General features: G+C 38.9%; 1 protein-coding gene across 1 annotated transcript; it reads right to left on the reverse strand.

Annotated features, from left to right (window-relative positions):
- Positions 1 to 4,068: 4,068 nt before the first annotated feature.
- CAVIN2 (caveolae associated protein 2) lies at positions 4,069 to 16,377 on the reverse strand. The gene is made up of 2 exons (XM_066345623.1): positions 15,593 to 16,377; positions 4,069 to 5,786 (listed from the first exon to the last, which is right to left on the reverse strand). Exons 1-2 carry the CDS (start codon positions 16,073 to 16,075, stop codon positions 4,992 to 4,994), a joined length of 1,278 nt encoding a protein of 425 aa, XP_066201720.1. The 5' UTR covers positions 16,076 to 16,377; the 3' UTR covers positions 4,069 to 4,991.
- Between the last annotated feature and the right edge of the window lie 1,814 nt (positions 16,378 to 18,191).

Genomic DNA, 18,191 nt, shown 5'->3' on the forward strand with positions numbered 1-18,191 from the left:
CAACAGTTTCGGCATAATTGCGGGCACCTCCTCAGACCATTTACCAATGGTGAGCCCCTTTGGGTATTTGAGTTTGTGACCCGTGCCAAACTCTTCTTTAGAAGAAGCCTGCCAGTAGCTTACATCTTGAGGAAAGAGGGCTGGCCTAGAGGGCATTTTTTCTTCAGTGGATCACAAATGGAGACACCGGCATTTGCTTGACCTTGTTCTTATATTTTTTGGGAAGATAACTGGATGATTTTGTAGGAATTATAATCAGAGGCTAGGTCTCTTTATGCTTAAAGTTCACTTTACTTCCTGCACCTCCATTCTTCGTTTGCTTACCCCCATGCAGATTTGCCATTTGTTTGTTTGTTTTTCAGCCTATGAGAAGAGGTGTCCAGGCAGGATATAGTGATTTCTCTAACAGCACACAGGGATATGATTCCTTTAACTTAAAGAGTTTGAGACAGATTTCTTGTACCATCTTTGAATTAGCTGATTCTAGTATCTATCTCTGTTAACAAGTTGCCCTTATTAAACCATGCCCCAAAGTAAATCCTGCAGCTACTGACAGTGGATGGTGCTAAGGAGCTTAGAAGCCCCTCTGTGGCCTCAGCGAACCTGAATAATAGTCTCTCTGTGACTCCCTAAGAACCATGAGCTGCTTTTTCTTAGCATTGGTATAACAATCATCAAAATCATTTACACAGTGTAGATATAGGTGATGCTTGCTGGATAAGGGGCAATGCAATGAAATTAATACTATACCATCTAAGAGCTTATACAGAGATTTATCATTAAGCAGAGTTGGGAGGTATAATTAGGAGCTCATTTTGGCAAGAGCATGGATTTCAGAGTGGGATTGAGCACTGACTCTGACATTCAATAGTTTTGTGAACTAGGGCAAGTCTTTTCAATCTATTACTTTCAAAGAAAAAATAGTGAGATTATAACATGAGTGAGAACTAAGAGTGGTTAAGAACTCTGGAGTTTCCTCCCTCGCCTATCTCTTATTAGTTGGACTAAGTTAACTTCAGAAGTCTCAATGCAAAAATTGCACCTTCTGAATAGAACTTGTTTGATTTTAAAAAAATTATTATTTAGAAAATTAAATTTAATGGGGTAACACTGATCAATAAGAGTGCATAGGTTTTAGGTAAACATTTCTATAAAAGTTGAACTGTTGATTGTTCTTTGTGCTCATCACCCGAAGTCTCAAAGTCAAATCAGTTTTTGTCACTGTATATTTGTCCCTATTGACGTCCCTTCCCTCCTTCTCCCCCGGTAACCACTTCACTGTTATCTATGTCCATGAGTCTCATATTTATATCCCACCTATGTGTAAAATCGTATAGTTCTTAGCTTTTTGTCATTTACTTATTTTGCTTAGTATAATGATCTTATTAAGTGACATAGTCCTCACGTCTGTCATGTGACAGTCACACAGGACCTGACCGGTGTAGGTCTAAGCCTGGTGTAGCATAAGCTATCAAAAAGGTTGGTTCCTTCTTCCCCATGTTTGTGTCTAACTGCTTTGGGCACTAGAAATTATAGCAAATGGGAATGACACATTGTTGCATTGCTCAATAAATATTTAATGAATCGATTTTATGGTAAGAAATCTAAATGTATGAATATCAAATTGTTTTGCTAAAGGTGTGACTTCTTCATTAAGAAGTTTAAGTGAAGAGTTAAAAATAATTTTAGTGTTTTAAATACTGCAGGACAGTGTAATGGTTAAAATAAAAGTGAGAATGTATCTTTAATAATGAGAGCTACTGCCTGTTCACTTTAGGAGTGAGTTCTTGGTGGCAGAAGTCTTTGCCTTGACACTCAGCTGAGGCAGAATACAAAGGTCACAGTGCCAATTTCATCTGAATCTTGCTTTGTGGTGTCAGCGTCTTAGTTTTTAGGAAAAGACTGGTGGTTGCTATGGAACTGTTAATAATGATTGCTGCCTGTACCTCAATTCCTCATACTCTCAATCTCCAATATAAAATCACTTAGACTTGGGCTGTAGGGCAGTAAACAAACTTTCGAACAAGAATTAACTGAGCTTGGGCAGTAATGTCTTAATGTAGGGAATGACTTTCAATATAACCTTTACTAACACTAGCAGCTTGGCAATGTCAAAGGAGTTTCTAGTTTTCCAATAGTGGACTGAAATGCATGAGGTTTAAAACTTGATCTTTTGTGTGAGCAGAAACATTCTGGGCTTTCATTACACAATAAATGTGAAAAATCTTTATTTTGTGCAGAATTGGCCTTAGTGTGGATCTCTTATTTTCATGTATATAGGGAGATTCAGACATGTACTATATTTCTAAGTGAAAAGAGGAAAATATTCCTGTTGAAATATATATGACTATATATTTAAAAAATAAAATCTTGTAGAAAAGTGACATCTTTGCTATATTTCTGTGAGATTTGTGATCCATGTAATAGAAGCGTCTTACTCCTGAATTATATTTCTAAGATATGGATCTTAGTACTTATTAATGTATAACCAATCTTTGGGGAAAAACTAATTCAGTCCTTGAGCTCCAGGCACATAAAGTTAGAAATGGGTTATTGGATGGGTGGGGAGAAGACATATCTAATTTGGGGACTTTGCAGACTCACCAGAATACAAATAATTCAACAATAACACAGAATAAATAGCTTCCATTTCCACAACTGCTCCTCTCTGTAATCCCAACACTATGTGTTTTTCAATAATTATTTGACCTTTTCCCTGTTTATTGTTTAGGATTTTAATGCTTTGAATATGGAACACAGAATAAATTGTCAGTAAAATCTAGAAAGATGCTTGAGTATAGTCTTTCACTACACGACATAAGCATTTTTTAAAAGGAAATATAAATATTACATTAGCTCTCACTTTGACACTCAACAGTTATGTGAACTTGAGCAAGAAGTGATAGCAACTTCATAAAAGTTAAACAGGCATGCTTAAGGCCATGAGTGAAATTAAGTCTTCTACCAGATGTATGACACTGCAGAAGACAAAGTTTTAGCTGTATGAATCAATTGAATGTACAGTTCAATACATTCATGTTTGCAGGGCTACTTAATGTAGTATGAGGTCTGGTACCAAACAATAAAAATGCAGATGGAAATATAAAATTCATCAAGCAGCTGCAATAAATTCAGATGCTCCCAGAGCTGGCAAGGTGATGTCAAGAAAGTTAAACTTGAAAAATGAGACTTAGATTCCTAAATGACATCAGGGAAAACAGAAAGCAGAGTTAATAGGGGAAATCAAGACTGAAACAATAAACATTACAGCTACATTTGGAGGAGAGTTTAAAAATCAATTCTTTCTGCTTGTTTTAAAATTGTTCTGCCAAAAAACTGACACTGTTATATACGTTTTATTTTTGGTTTATTTAGTCTTCTTTAACACAGCCATTGTTAGTTCAACAATCTAATATTTGGGGTACATTATTGCAAAACAAGGACATAGCTGCATAGGTTAGGCCATCAATACATTTGTTAAACTTAATCTCTTTTATAAGACAAAGCAGTTTGTTTATACTATCTTGGATTAACTATATTTGTAAGGTTACTTTTAGTGAGTGGTAAAAACTAAAGGCAAGGAATTTACTCCCTGCTACCTGTGTTTAAGCTACAGTTTAATAATTTTTCTCAAAACATTAGCATTCTATAATTAAAAATAGACAAAGCAATATTTTAGTATAATGTTAGGCAGTAGTAAAAATTACCCTGTCTAACTATATGTGCACATATTACAAAAATACTAGCATGCTTTAGAAAGTTAAGAAACATATTAAAATTATGTGAAATTAACATATAAATAAAATATAAACTGAAATGAAATTACTATTATGTATAAAAAAAGAAAAAACAGAACCCTTCCCTTCCTAAATCTGTTGATCTTAATATCTTATAAACAACCTTACATTGGGAGTGTAAGGGTTATTTCAAATGTGGAAAACATCACATTAAAGAACAGTATGATCCAATTTCCTAGAAAAGGCAGTATGCACTGATTAATTTTGGAGATTTATTTGCATTCTAACATTAGAAAGACAACATCTTTTTGAGCTTCCTTAGAGAAATATATATTTGTAACATCTTTTATTTAAGAAAACAATGAAGCTTTAACACAGTAAAATACTTTTTATGTTATTTGAAAATGTTAGAAAATAAAATGTTGTGAAAAAATAACATTATTTCAGGATATATGAACTTCTGTAATATTGTTATAAAGAGTGAAATAGTTGAATTAATATCATAAATATTTTCCTTTTTAAGAACATAATTTTTTTCTCCTGTTCTCTTAATTTTTTTTGGCATTCTTTGTTTTCTCTTTGCTTATTTTCCCTATCTCTTTCTGTTTCATTTCTTGCTAGTCCCAATGTTTCTACAGATTTTACGTTATTAGCTAAAAAATCGTAATCTTTAAAATTTTACTTCATTTTTAATAAAATGATGGTTTCTATTAAGTGGATGATCAACTAAACTTCCTCTGCTACATTTTTTAGAAAGTGTTTTCTTTTTATAATTTAAAGTAGTTAAACCTTTAGCTTAAATAAACATCTATATTGTATATTATACACTTGAAAAATAATTAGATTCACAAAGTTCTGTGGATATTTAATATATTACTGGTACACTGTTCAGCAAGCTTATGGAATGACAAAAAATAAATCACATTTCATGACTAGTATCTTAAGTAGCCTTTGTTTTCTTTTCTGACTAAGCCAAATTAATCAGTGTTTTTTAACTGCTCTGTTTCTTCTTCTGGGCAATCTTGGAAAAATTCTACAGAAACAGAGCCTAAGAGCAAATTAGAAGTAGAGCTCCTGACAGGTTGCCTTCAGAGTAAATCCTGGTCAAGTGCGTGATGCTAGTATGTTGTAAATGACTCCTGCATGGACAACAGAGTAGAGAGAGGGTGGTACTGGACATGTGCAGTAGTCTGTTCGAGGTCCTGGGACCCCGCCTAACTGCAGGCGCAGGCTGGGCACAGCGGACTGTGCCATTTAGGCTGTCTGGTCCACCTGAAGCACAGGTGGCTGTCCCAGCTCCTCATCAGACTGTTCTGCCTCCTTGGAGGTGAGCGTGTAGCCTCCCTCATAGCGCACCTTCTTTGCCTGTTCCAGGGCCACGGATTCCTCTTCTTCGTCTTCCACAATAGTCAAGTCCACGTTGCTGTCCATGCCAGAGTTACTTCCTCTCGAGGCTGCCCTCCCAGCACTCCCCTCGGCTCCCTTCTCTTCCATCAGGACATTGGTGAGGGATGCTTCGGAAAGACCCTCTGCAAATGAGCTGTCATCGTGGTCATTGGGCACTTGTTCATTGCTAGGCATGTCTTCTGACCTGGTCTCATTGTCGGCAGTGCTGTCCCCTTCTTTGACTTTCTTTCGACCGAAACTGAGGGGAGAGACTTTGAAGGGGGAGCTTTTCCCTGAGGATATTTTCTGAGAATTGGAAATGAGAGATTTCTTAATCTTCTCTCTCCTCTCTACGGATACAATCTTTGTCCCCAGCTTGTTCATCTTCTTCTCGATGTTCTGGCGAGAGAATGCTTTCTTGAGGCTATCCACTTTCCGGAGGCTGGATCTCTTTAGTTTCTCTGCTCTGCTTTCTTCCATGTTTTCCTCCGCACTGTCTTCCAGGGCCTCCTCATCGTGGGCCAGCTCATCATCGGATGAGAGGTCCACCGTGTGCAAGGTGTCTTCCAGAGACTTGTTCTCATCAGCAAGTTCCTCCTTCCCTTCCACCGGACTGGAAACCGGCTCTTTCGCGAACACACTGGCAGGGATCTCATTTTCTTCCTGAAGAGATGGACAAGGTAGATTTCATGTTATTAAATGCATTGCACAGATAGTCATGAACTGCTATCATTTCTGTGTGTGTTTTGGGTATGATAAGAACCAAATGTTTGCGGCTTCAGTTTTGTAGAGCATGAAGAGTTAATTTTAAATTGGTCAAGGCTTTTCCCCCCAGGTTGGATAAGGCCAAGGGCTCCCTATTGGGAAGATTAGGAGGGTTTCTGGCAAGGACTCTATCAGTGACAGGCAGAGGGGGAAGTGGGCTGTGGCTCAGATAGACCAGGAAGCTGCCTAGATAAAGGAGCTAAAGTAAGTTACTGTGAACCTCCTCTCCTACCCAGCTCTGTTTCTGCCAATATCCCACTGAAAAGAGCCTGGAGGCCAAGTTGGAAGATAAAAGATGGGATTGGGGGAGGAGGAAGCCAGGAAGTTCACCAAGTGTCAGACACCATGTAAAAAAACCTTGATCAGGTTTCCTTCCCAACTAGAAGTCAGAAGTAAAGATATGGTCCACCTTGCTGTCTGTTCAAAAGTGCACACTAATTTTTTTGAGGACGTAATTTTAGAGTAAGAGAAGCAAGAGCCAGACTTACTGGGGACCCACACTTACTGGGGACCCACTCATAAATTCTTGAAGTTTAGTATGTCTCTTGGGGGAATTAATAAAGGGAGGTGGCATACTAGGGCCGTTTTTAGAGTAGTAAAGGGGAATTATGATGGCAAGTATAGCTTTTTGAACCTCTATTGTTAAACAGGGCTTTCTGGGGTAAGAATACTTCAGCCCCCACCAAGCACTAAGAGTGAGGGGATAAACTCAGGAACCGTCCCCCAACACGCTATTTCCAGCACACTTCTTTCTCCAGCTTCTTGGCAAGCAGGCAAAGCTCTGCCCCTTGCCATGTCTCAGGGAGCAGAGCCTGAGCACTTGGATCCAGTGTGCACGGAAAATGGTTCTCCAGTGTTGCTCAGTGGGAGATTTGAATTTAGACAAACTTGAATCACATGGCATAGTCCTTTGATTTTTATATTTTCCTTTGACTATTGGAAAACGAGAGCCAGCCAGCAAGGTGCCTTCCCATTTTCATGGAAGGAAGCAGAGGGTGCAGTAGAAAGACCGTGACAGGAAGCCCGAGTCCCAGTCCCTGCCGTACTGCTAAATGGCTGTGCGACTTGCAGCAAATAACTTACTCTCCTTGGGTCTCAGTTTCTTGTAGACATAAACAAGAGGATTTGACCCAGGTTCGCAGCTTTCGAACTGCACTCCTGGGGACACTAGAGGTTCTGCAAGAAGGCCCAGGTGGGCCAGGCTCCAGAGGCCCCAGAACCCTGGCTTCCACCAAAGCCCTGATGCGACCTGATTATACTGTGGACTTTTGGTTTAAAAAAATAACTAGATTTAGTGAATTTAAATGTATCTCTGGGATCTAAACTTCACTCAAAGTTCACGCTAATGGTAAGAACTTGCTTTCTCATTTTGTTATTTTGATTGATTAAAAAATTGAGGTTATAGTAAAAAGCATGCTCTAAGAGTGAGACTGCATATTTTTTCCCTAACTTCTTGCTACAAAGTCTAAATGAACAAAGTCTTGATATAGAGAAACTTAAAATCTCTCCCCTTATTACCACTGAATGGTGTATATATGATACTCTCTGAAAAGATACAGCCCTGTGTCTCCCCCTTTCACACCCATACTCACACCAGAGCCCTTCCATAAATTGGTTAGAAACACAAGAGGAAGTCTTGAGTAGAGGTAAAGAGCAGAATGCCTGGTTAAATAGAATCCATGGGAGGGCAAAGAAATCACAGATTTTGCTTCCCAAAGCTCCCTCCATACCCACCATTTTAAATGCCAAAAAAAATTGTCAGGAACACCATATAAAAAAACAAAATTAAAAATCAAAAGAAGGATGGGATTCTCACAAATCATTTAGGACATAGACTTTTACAGAGAACAATTTTCCCACGTTTCAAGTCTCTACACGCTTGTTTCATGGGCATGTCCTCCCCATGAAGGTGGAATTTTTGTCTCTTGTTCTCTGTTATGCCGCAGGGACTAGAATAGTCTTAGCAGTTCAACAGCTGTCTGTTGAATGAGTATGTTGGGTAAGGTGGCTTTCTAAGACAGCCTTGAGGGTCACTGGAGTAGAGACTCCTCCTCCTTTGGCTTGGCTTGAAGACTGCAGAAGTGTGGGCCTGGCTTGGTGTCTAGAAGGAAGTTTGCTGACTGTTGCTGTAACCGGGATATGAGGAGAACCTAAGGCATAAGGACAGTAGTGTTTTCCATTTTTCAGGAAGGATTTTATTCTCAGAGGATGAGTGTGCCTGGAAGAGGGCAGACTGCAGAATTAGCTAGGGCTTTGAGGCTTAATTCAGAAGCAAACTTACTTCTGGGGCTTGATGAGAGGGTTGGGATGATTTGACAGGAGTTACTTGCAAGAAAGGAAGAAACCAAGAGCTTAAAGAAATTGTTACTAAATGTCCTCAGTGAAGAAGGCAGAAATGTAAGTGGAAAACTGTAAAAATTAGTCTTGGTTATGAGAGAAGCACATTTGTTAAAGTATAATCTCTCAGGGTAATCAAAGGATGACCTTGATAACTTTCTTTTCTTCAGCCTCAACGAAAGGTAGACATATTAACTGTACTTCCAAAAAAAAAAAAAAATTAGACTAATAATTTTGCATTCTTTTCTTAAATGTAAATTTCATTAATAAAAAAATGTAGTCACTTTGAGTCTTAGATTCTTTCCGTGTCCTTTGAGGTCAGTTTGGGGAAAGTGCATGATCGTGTGATTCAGAAGTGATCTGTGGTAGATACACCCTGCATATATGAGGGCAGTTAAGAGATAGTGGGGAACCCAACTGAACTCTTTTATACAATGTTAGGGAAATTTATACAAGTGTTCTTTGATGCCAGCTCTGAAAATAAACCCAGCAGGAACAGACATAATCCAGAATGAGTTGGATAAGTCTTTATGCGACTGGAAACAAGTGAGATATGTCTTCTTGGCTAACTGCTACACTTCTGCTGTCACTTTAATTATTCAAGCAGTATTTTGTGTTCTGTCTACTGGACAGTGTTTATTTTGTGACTTCTTATGCCATCTACCCTGAAGATGAGCCCTTTCTTTTTAACACAGGAATTTGTGAATTTCCAAGCTCATGTAGGCCCTATCTTTCCATAATGTTTGTTGAGAAGTGGAAAAATACTGACACTCTTTTAAAAAAAAAAATCTCCATTCTTTAGTAACATGTATGCATGGTATTCAACTATCAAGTGACTGCAATGATGACAGAAATGCAACCTGCACTTCAGACAGTGAGTCCTCTGTAATGGCACAGTCCCCCAGGTGTCCAGTGTTACTTGCAGATATTTTGCTCAGGACACACACACCTCAAGGACAGACTTGATATTTCACCTACCTACAGGTGAGGTGACACTTCTACCTTTTACCTCCTGTCATAATGTTTTGGATCTTCTTTTTCTGAAGGTTATGAAATTTTCGGCTCCTTCAAGGGGGGAAGATAAGCTATACCCCTTCAATTTCATCACTGCTTACGTATGCTACCCATATATTTGCTAGGACTTGGGACTCCTACCCATGGCATTAAGAATTCTTTGAGGAGTTCTACCCAGCAGCAGCTCACTATTTGCCCTACAGATTTATTTTCAAAAAGCTACCCAGGCTCTGCTGATGCATCTGCTCCCAATTCTGACCTTTCACAAGGACCCTTAGGAATTTTTCAAAGGAGGGAAGAATTAAACAGAACACTCCAAACCTATATGAATGACACACTTGAAAAAAAAAAAAAAGAATGGAAAGAGCTCTTGAGAATTGGCATTATTTTCTTACACTTTAGCTTGCTGGCTGTTTATATTAATTCTTTTGAACTAATAATTTTAGGTGTGCCCATAGATATCAGCACAGAGAAACCTGCCAATATGTTGGACACTATTTGGGTTGGAGCTCATGGAAGCAAATCTTTGCACATATATACAGATGCGTACCCTTTGAAAGAGAAGGAGACTCTATGGCTAGCATTCAAAAGGAAGCCTACAGTAAGTCATTTAAAGCTTGAATAAGGAGAGACAGGCCAGCAGTTTGCTCTCCTGTCACTAACTTATCATTCTTGTTGTTAGAAGAAAATAACAAAGGCTGTCATATTCCCACAGGGATGTGGTGGCATCATGGAGGGATATGAGGACCATAAATTTGTGTCCATGAAATGTTTTATCCAATAATCTCTAAATACTAGTTATTAAAATGGAACTAGGCCCACCTGACATTCTGATTTATGGGTCTCTTTTACACATTGATGGCTTTCTCCGATTTGTGTTTCTGAGGTATAGATTGCCAACTGGATAAAGCCATTGATTAGAATGGCACCCCGAAGGCAGCTGTCGGTGGAATCAGCAAGTCATAAGAATAAAATGCATTAGTTATAATCCCTGAGCAGTCTTTTACATTCCGGAGGATTTAAAAGTTTCATTATTTTTCAGTGTTATCAAGGGTTCAATTCTTTTTTAAGATCGTACTGGTTAGGTGTTCTTTGTTACGCACCAAAAAACCCCCCCACAAAACAAAACAAAAGCAAATCACACTGAATTATTCAAAAGCTTATATAGAAAACCTGGTAAACATGAACTTTGCCCTACTGGGATTATATTGTTTGTTTTTACTCATTTCACAATTCAGCTCTATAATTTCCATTGTTAATAAAATGAAACCTTACTAGGCACTTTGTTTCTCAGGGCCTCTGCTTCTTTGATATAAAATGAGGTTAACTAAATGATTAATAAGGTATTTTCTAGCTCTAAAATATTTGATTTTGTGATATTAACTTAAATACAATGAAAAATAGTTAACAAATTACAGAAGTAATTCCAGAGTATATTAATGCCAAACACGCTTTGTTTCATGCCAGAACCAAAACTGTAAGACCTGAGCTGCATTTGAGAACATTTTTTTTTATTCAATTCAAACAAATATAGTTTACAAATCAACAGAAGGGGCAACATTGACATGGAAAAGGCTGCAACTGAGAGTTTAGTTTTTTTATATATGAAAGAAAGAAATAATTCTTTTGAAGAAATAACAACAATAGCCAGTTATTTACTTAAAGTGCCCAGGGGAGTGCTGGCATTCATTAAGGGTAAATAATAACAATAAGAACCAGTATTTTGTTTATCTCATAAACTAAAGGACACTGGGTAAGTAGTATATTGAAACCAATATCGCATTATGGGAGCATTAATCAATGTGATGTGAACAACACAAGTTGTCATAAAAAGGTGTTTTTTTTTTATTCCCTGTTTCATTTCTTCTAAGTCTGAATTAATTGAGCAGTGGCTTTGGACAGAGAAAGTACCATCTTTTAAAAAAATCAATTTTCAAATAGTCTGAAGATGTTACCCTTTTAGCACCTTTCTAAAATTCTGATCTCATCGAAGGGACACAAAAGATGAATATTTGAACACATTTAAAGGCTTCATCCTCCACAAATGTATATCCCCAGCAAATATCTAACCTCTACTCTTTTCACCCAATTTCACAATTTTATATGGATGAAAGTGTAAGCTGTCCACAAGTACTCTCATTTTCTTTTCTGGATTTGAAATCTTTCTTAAACTGCTTTTTCAAATAATTATTATTAGAACCTTAAGAGTACATAAATAGTCATCACACCCTCAGGTGAGGGTCAGTTACCTGTGAAATTCTAGTTGCTTCAATCAACAGAGAAAAGTTCCTCTTAACTGTAAATTCACTGATTTTCTTTACAAATTCTATTTTTAGTAAAATGATAGCCATAGTTACAGGCAAAGAATTAGCCTTACTAGCCTTTAACATTTGCTTCGTGATCAGCAACCCCCCTGAGTCATTTCATTTATACTGGGTCCTGTCACAGTATTTTGAATTTGAACATTGATCTTAAGCTATTATAAAAAACATGTAAAAAGAAAAGCTGCTAAGTTTAACGAGGATTTGACAATTTATTTTATCGCTTAAAGGGAAATGAATTTTCTCCAGTTTTTGATACTATTGGTTATAATTTGAAGTGATTGCTATGGCATGAGAAGCATAACAGTTACAACAATGTAAATTAGGAACATATTTAAATAAATGCCACGATTTAAACACAATAAATTAAGAACAAAGTTTTGAATTTTAGAAAATGCAAATGTACCTAGAGCCACTCACCCACCCACCCAATCAACCAACCAACCAACCAACCAACCATGCACCTATATATTTTGGAGGGCATAACAGCACCTAACAAACTAGAAATGTAATCCTCTAAAGCACTACAGTACTAAATATGCTCAAGTTGGGTAACAGGTTTTTCTTTCCTTACTCTCTTCTTTTATTTTCACATTAATTTTTTTTTTCTCTTAGGCTAGAAAAGCCAATAGATTTAGTGCAGAAAAAGACTAGCACAATGTTCAAGTGGACTGAAAGTGACAAAAATAACTTAAAGTTGTAAAGTGGTACCTGGTATATTTCCTGTCCACCTCATTCTCTGCAAAGCTAGGAAACATCGACCCCTGCCACAGTGCAAAGACTGTGCTGGTATGAAGAGGATCTATTTATGGAAGACTCTTTGTGTGGTGTCCCTTGCTTCATGGGGAGCTGGTGACATAATACTGATTTTAACATGGTTTTTTCATACAATGTATGGTGTGTGTGTGTGTGTGTGTGTGTGCGTGTGCACATGTGTATATGTGTGCGTGCAACATTTAATAAGTCCCAACTGAAAGAGTATAAGCACAGCTGTTTCAAGATCCTGGGTAGGGTGGGGTCAGTTTTTACTCGAGGCATATTTCTAACCAAGCAAAAGTACAGCTTCTTCTTTATGCAAAAGCATTTCAAATCCATCCAGAAAGAGCTTGTTTCTAGTCCTTGAATTCTTATACCATGCCAATCACTAACCATTTTAAATATTTTATTTCATTTATTCCTCACCCTAGGAGAGAGAGATGAGGGAGAAAACCTTAATGTTTAAGAGCACACATTTTGGAATCAATTAAATGTGAGTTCAAATTGCAGCTTCATCGGCTGTTCGCTAAATAACTTCAGACAAGATAATAAGCATCTCAACATCCTCATCTGTAATTTGGGAGGAAATGAGATAATGCACAGAAAAATGCTTAGTAGAAGGTGCAGGGCTTATTAAGAGCTTAAAGGGTTTTCATCTTAATATTCTCAGTGCACAGATACGGAAACAGAAGCTCAGAGAAGCTGTAAAATGTACGTACAGTTGGCAAGTGGTGAAACTAGGATTTGAACTAGTGTCTGATGACAAAATTTATCCTCTCAACCCCTCTACTAAACCATTATTTACAACAAGTTATCATTTTATCCACTGGCACATTTACTACCCTAGAAACACCTGTTTTAAGAAAGATCAAGAGAAAGAGCAACCTTTCCGCTGAGAAACTGCACTTGCATTTGTTTCTTCAAATAATCCTCATGCAATGTCTTGAGAGCTGAGATTTCTAGTATCCTTTAGGCTAATGATGGATCACACATAGCTTAAGTACGGTCCAGTTCTTTTCTCCTAAACTACTCTTTTTTAAAAAAATTATTTTTATTTATTTATTCATTTTAGAGATGAGAGAGAGAGAGAGAGAGAGGGAGAGAGAGAGAGAGAGAGAGAAGAGGGGGAGGAGCAGGAAGCAACAACTCCCATATGTGCTTTGACCAGGCAAGCCCAAGGTTTTGAACCAGCGACCTCAGCGTTCCAGGTCGATGCTTGATCCACTGCGCCACCACCAGTCAGGCCTAAACTATTCTTTTTAAAAATAAGTGTCCCTGGGGCAGCTTATTAAGAGACCCAGAATGGAGCCTAAACAGTTTGCCTTGGATACTCTTAGCTTCCACCCTGGTCTTGAGCGCCCCTGTTTCACCTCTTCCTATTAGGAGAATTTCTTCCGTTTCTGGCTATAATTTCATACCTGTCAATCCAATATGACAACACTGGAGATCATGGCAGGGCTGCAGCAGCAGCATGTGTCTGTAAGCTCCTCAACAATTTTTATTTTTAATTTCAGGTTTATAATTCTCTTGAATTTAGTCACCTATTTCTCCAGCCACCCCCCCCCACCCCCCCGCTACAGAACATGCGTGGCAAATCAAAACAAAACCAATCTCGTCAAATTGTAATTTTCCTCTACTAGATAAATACTTGTTGTTTTTTTTTCCTTCTTAACTGAGGACTAGGACATGAGATAATCTTTGATTCATACTGGAAGAAGGGAAATTTCTTTTGGTGACAGATTTAAACAGGTCTGTACATGTTTGGTTTTGTTTGGAGATCAGTATTTAATTTAGACATGCCTTGAGAGCTAAGATTTTTAATATCTTTTAGGCTAATAAAGTAAAGATCTTATATGGCTTAAGAAAGGTCCCATTACTGTATCTCTTCAGTTCATCTGGTGCATGAAAAGCTATTCCATTTGCATTAAAAGCTAAAAAATTTCCAGGCTGCAAAAAGCCTGAAAGGTATAGAAGGACATCGGCTGTCTGAAGCTTTACAACATCAAGTGCAGTTTGGGGACGACAAAAAAAAAGCAGCCAGATGAGTCTTTCCTATTATGGGGAGGAAGGCTTAGGTTCTAACTTGGCAGAGCAAATTCATTTAGAAAAAGAAGGCTCCCTTGGTTTAAATCCCAATTTCTAAATCTCTCTTGGGAGATGAAGGCTCTTCTTGTGTGCCTTTCACAATCAGACAGTTGGTTATAGCCTCTTCCCTCCATGGCTTTGAAATCCTCTCCTATTCACTGGGCCACAACAAGACAGCTCTGGGGCAGGGAGGAATGGCGATTGCTTCCTGGGCTCTGTGCTGGCAAGATTCCACTGGGCGGAAGGGCTTCCAGCATTAGGCAGGGCTGCCGTTGGATTCACAAATGCCCACCGCTTGGCGAACAACAGCCCCACGCAATCTTTCTGTCCCCAGATAGCCTCTTGCTACATTAATTGCATCATTGATGCATTAAAAAAAATTAAGTAGCCTTTTTATTCTAGGGCAACCATTTGAAGCAGAAAACATTCAAGACAATCCTTTGTAACTGTAACTGATAATACTGCTTTTATTTTATTTTGCAGGTGTGGTCTCTTTGAACAATGAGAAGCATATATAGTGTGTTTGTAAAGAGTTATGCTAGTTTTACTTTATATTTTTAGTACATCGTTTGCTAGAAAAGTACTCAGCAAGATTGCTTTGAACATAAGAGTCTTAAAAGGAAGAGTATAGTTGAACTCAGATGGAATCTGTCTTCAATACTTGGTTAGTCCCCAAAAGATTGGTAACCTCTAGACAAAGGGATACTTTAAACAGCTATAAGTTTAACTTCTTGATTTAAAAAACAAAAACAAACTCAAACAAACAAAAACCTCATTTGCACAAAGAGTTAATGAACAACCACTGAATTAATTTGCCCTGTCCAGCTAACAGCTGTAGCCAGAGCCCCAAGTTTATAATGAACAGAGACAAATGAATTTGACTAGGCTCTGTGCACCTGCTCACCTTCCCAGCCTGTGTGGAGTAGTACATCCAGGTGCTCTCTGACAAATGACCCCGCCTACTAACCTCTGGGACATCGGCCTTGAGTTTAGGCTCTAGTGACCTGGGAAATTCCCACCTGTGTGTGCATATTTCACATTTGCCTGCTGAAAGCAGACAGGGACAGTGCCTATGTGTTTGATCCCTGACAGTCAGGACAGATGTGCAAATGTTTGTGAGAGGCAGGCCATCTGAGATGATGAATGTTGAGGAGTCCCAGCTGGGTGGGAGAAGGAATAGGGAGCACTAACCTGAAAGATGAGCACTTTGAAATGGTTGCGTCGGAGGAGCTGGGCGTGGTTGTTCTCCAGCCTCCTCACCTGCGCGCACTGCTTCTCCAAGCGCTCCTTGACTGCGCGCGTGTGAGCGCTGACCTTGCGGGACTTCTCCAGCAGCTTGCTCACTGTGTTACTGGTGGAGGTCTGGTACTTGGAGAGCTTGGTGAGGTCGTTCTGGATGCCCTTCACGGAGCCCTCCAGGCTGATCTGCCGCTGCTCCATCTTGTGCTGGTTCTCCTGTACGGCATCCATCATCTTCACCAGCTTGTCCAGGAGCGTTAGCACCGTGACGGCATTCACATGCGAGTTATCCCGGATGGCCTCCTCCGTGCTCCCCAGGTTCAGGCTGGGACTCGGTGTAGAGGAAGGCATGGGGCTGGGGCTGGCCGGCTTCTCCTGCCGCAGGTCATAACCCGGGTGCTGGAATTTTTCAGCTTGTGCAGCGTCCTCTCCCATGGCTGAGTAGATGGGAACCTTTGTTCTTTTTGTTCCAGTGGGAAGGACAGTGGTGAGGGGTACAGAGCTAGGCCGGCTGGTCTGAGCTCAGAGCACTGCTCTCCAGGACTGGCAGAGGTTCAGACAGGCAACAACTGGCTACACTGATCTGGGGAACTGCATTCCAGCTGCTCTTAAAAGCCCTACTCCACCCAGTGGGAGGCGAAGGTTACAGAACTGAGAACCACTCAGGGTTCAGAAGTATGCACACACTTCCTAAACAACTTCTCCTCGGCACAGGGCACTTTCCTGCAGGTTTAGTTTTTCTTTCCTACTCCTCTTCCCTTTTTAAAATACGTTCAATGCCATATTTCAATCATGACTTCATCTAGGGGTGGAGAAAAACATGCTAACTTGGCCCAGTTCCCCAGCCTCCAATTGGCTAAAGCTTGTAAACTTTTCTCTGGCTGCTATGCTACAGATGTAACAGAGTGCCTTTTTTTTTTTCTTTCCTGATACAAGTTATTCTAACGGAAAGTACTGTTTGCATTTGCCCTAGAACTGACTGATGTGCTGCAGAATGCCCGGTGTCCTACTGGGAAGGGCCAAGTTTAAAGGGTACTTTCAGCCAAGCTTGTATTGTTAGTTTTTAAATTTTAAGGCATGGAAGTAACCCTAATAATGACAAATAGCCCAGTTCTTACAACCCTTGTAATTGGGGATGCAAGATAAGTCAAAAGAGACGGAACTTCAGGGATGTTAAAATGTGTAATGTTGTTATGCATTGTTTTATATAATACACTAGATGGAATGATCACTTTTTTTTTTTTTAATATAGAGCTTCTTTTGAGATGTTAAAATTTGAAAGAGGAACCTCCCCACTCCCCCAATAAATAAAGCCTTGTCTCTTTAAGAACTCACCATGCTCATTTGTTTTAACTAATTTTAAATCTCTGCTGAAAGATGTTCTGAAATGCCCATTTCGGCAAGGCATTTATTGACACATGCCCAGAAGTGTGACTGTCAGTCAGGTTGAGTTGGAGTTTCTGAAGTGCCTCTAATGTTTGACATTTCCAAATTCCTGTTCAGTGAAGTGGCACACCTGTTCTCAAACGTGGCCGTCCTCAGCCGAGCCCTTGGGATGTGGGGCTTATTTCCTAAAACGACTTTACATGCTTGAATTGGTTTTAAATGTATTCAGCCTTCGAAAGTGCTTTCAGCAGGAAGTTTGTAATAGGCCTTCTATGAACAATTTTGAGAAGCACAAATGCCAGCTCATGTTGGATCAGGGATTGATAATAGAAAAGTGCCATTCTTCAATGGCAAAATCTACACATCAGTCACTCAATCAGTGGGTCATTTGTAGTCACACTGATTGAATTTGTGAATTTCCACTATCCATTCAGTTCTCTGATTGATGAACTCTTCAGAAGATACTAACACAGCATGATCTAAGACCCTGCCCTCAGTGAGTATACCTGCTAGTTAGGTGAATTAAAGATATTTACAGTGACCCCCAATGATTTTACCAGAAAACTGTTACCCCCCCCCCAAACCCACTTAAAATGAATCAGTTAAAAATAGGAACAAAAATGTGAAAAGATTTGGTTGGAACTTCATCTTTAAAATATGCAAGAAAATTATTAGAATTAATTTACCTTACATTTAACAAATTTTAGTTGGTCAATGATGTGTTAAATATTAGAACAAAGGATGAATCAAGTGCTGATTTTTGAGAAGCATAATTTTCTAACAAAATTATACGGTATCATAGAGCAATATCCTTTCACATTTGACTTCTGTGGGCAAGTCATAAAGAGGGTCATTATTGCAAAAATATTTGAAGGCTTCATTGGTTTCCCAGGAGCCCTCTCTTAGGTTTGACAAGCAGTTATTGTACCATCATCTGTGTAGATTTTTTCTTCTTTAAATGTTTAATGATTCCAGCTGCAGATTCTCGTTTGTCAGAGGCGTTGCCCATGATTCAAGGGCTTCTCTAACATTACCTTCATCAACTTCATGATCTTTTACGTATTTTGAAAAATTTGCCATTTTACATTATAATCACTTTGCCCTGATTTTGCATTGATTTGCACTGATTTTGCATTACATCATTGGATATTGTATAATCCTTCAG

The sequence above is a fragment of the Saccopteryx leptura genome, chromosome 7 (assembly GCF_036850995.1).
Source record: "Saccopteryx leptura isolate mSacLep1 chromosome 7, mSacLep1_pri_phased_curated, whole genome shotgun sequence".
NCBI lineage: Eukaryota > Metazoa > Chordata > Mammalia > Chiroptera > Emballonuridae > Saccopteryx > Saccopteryx leptura.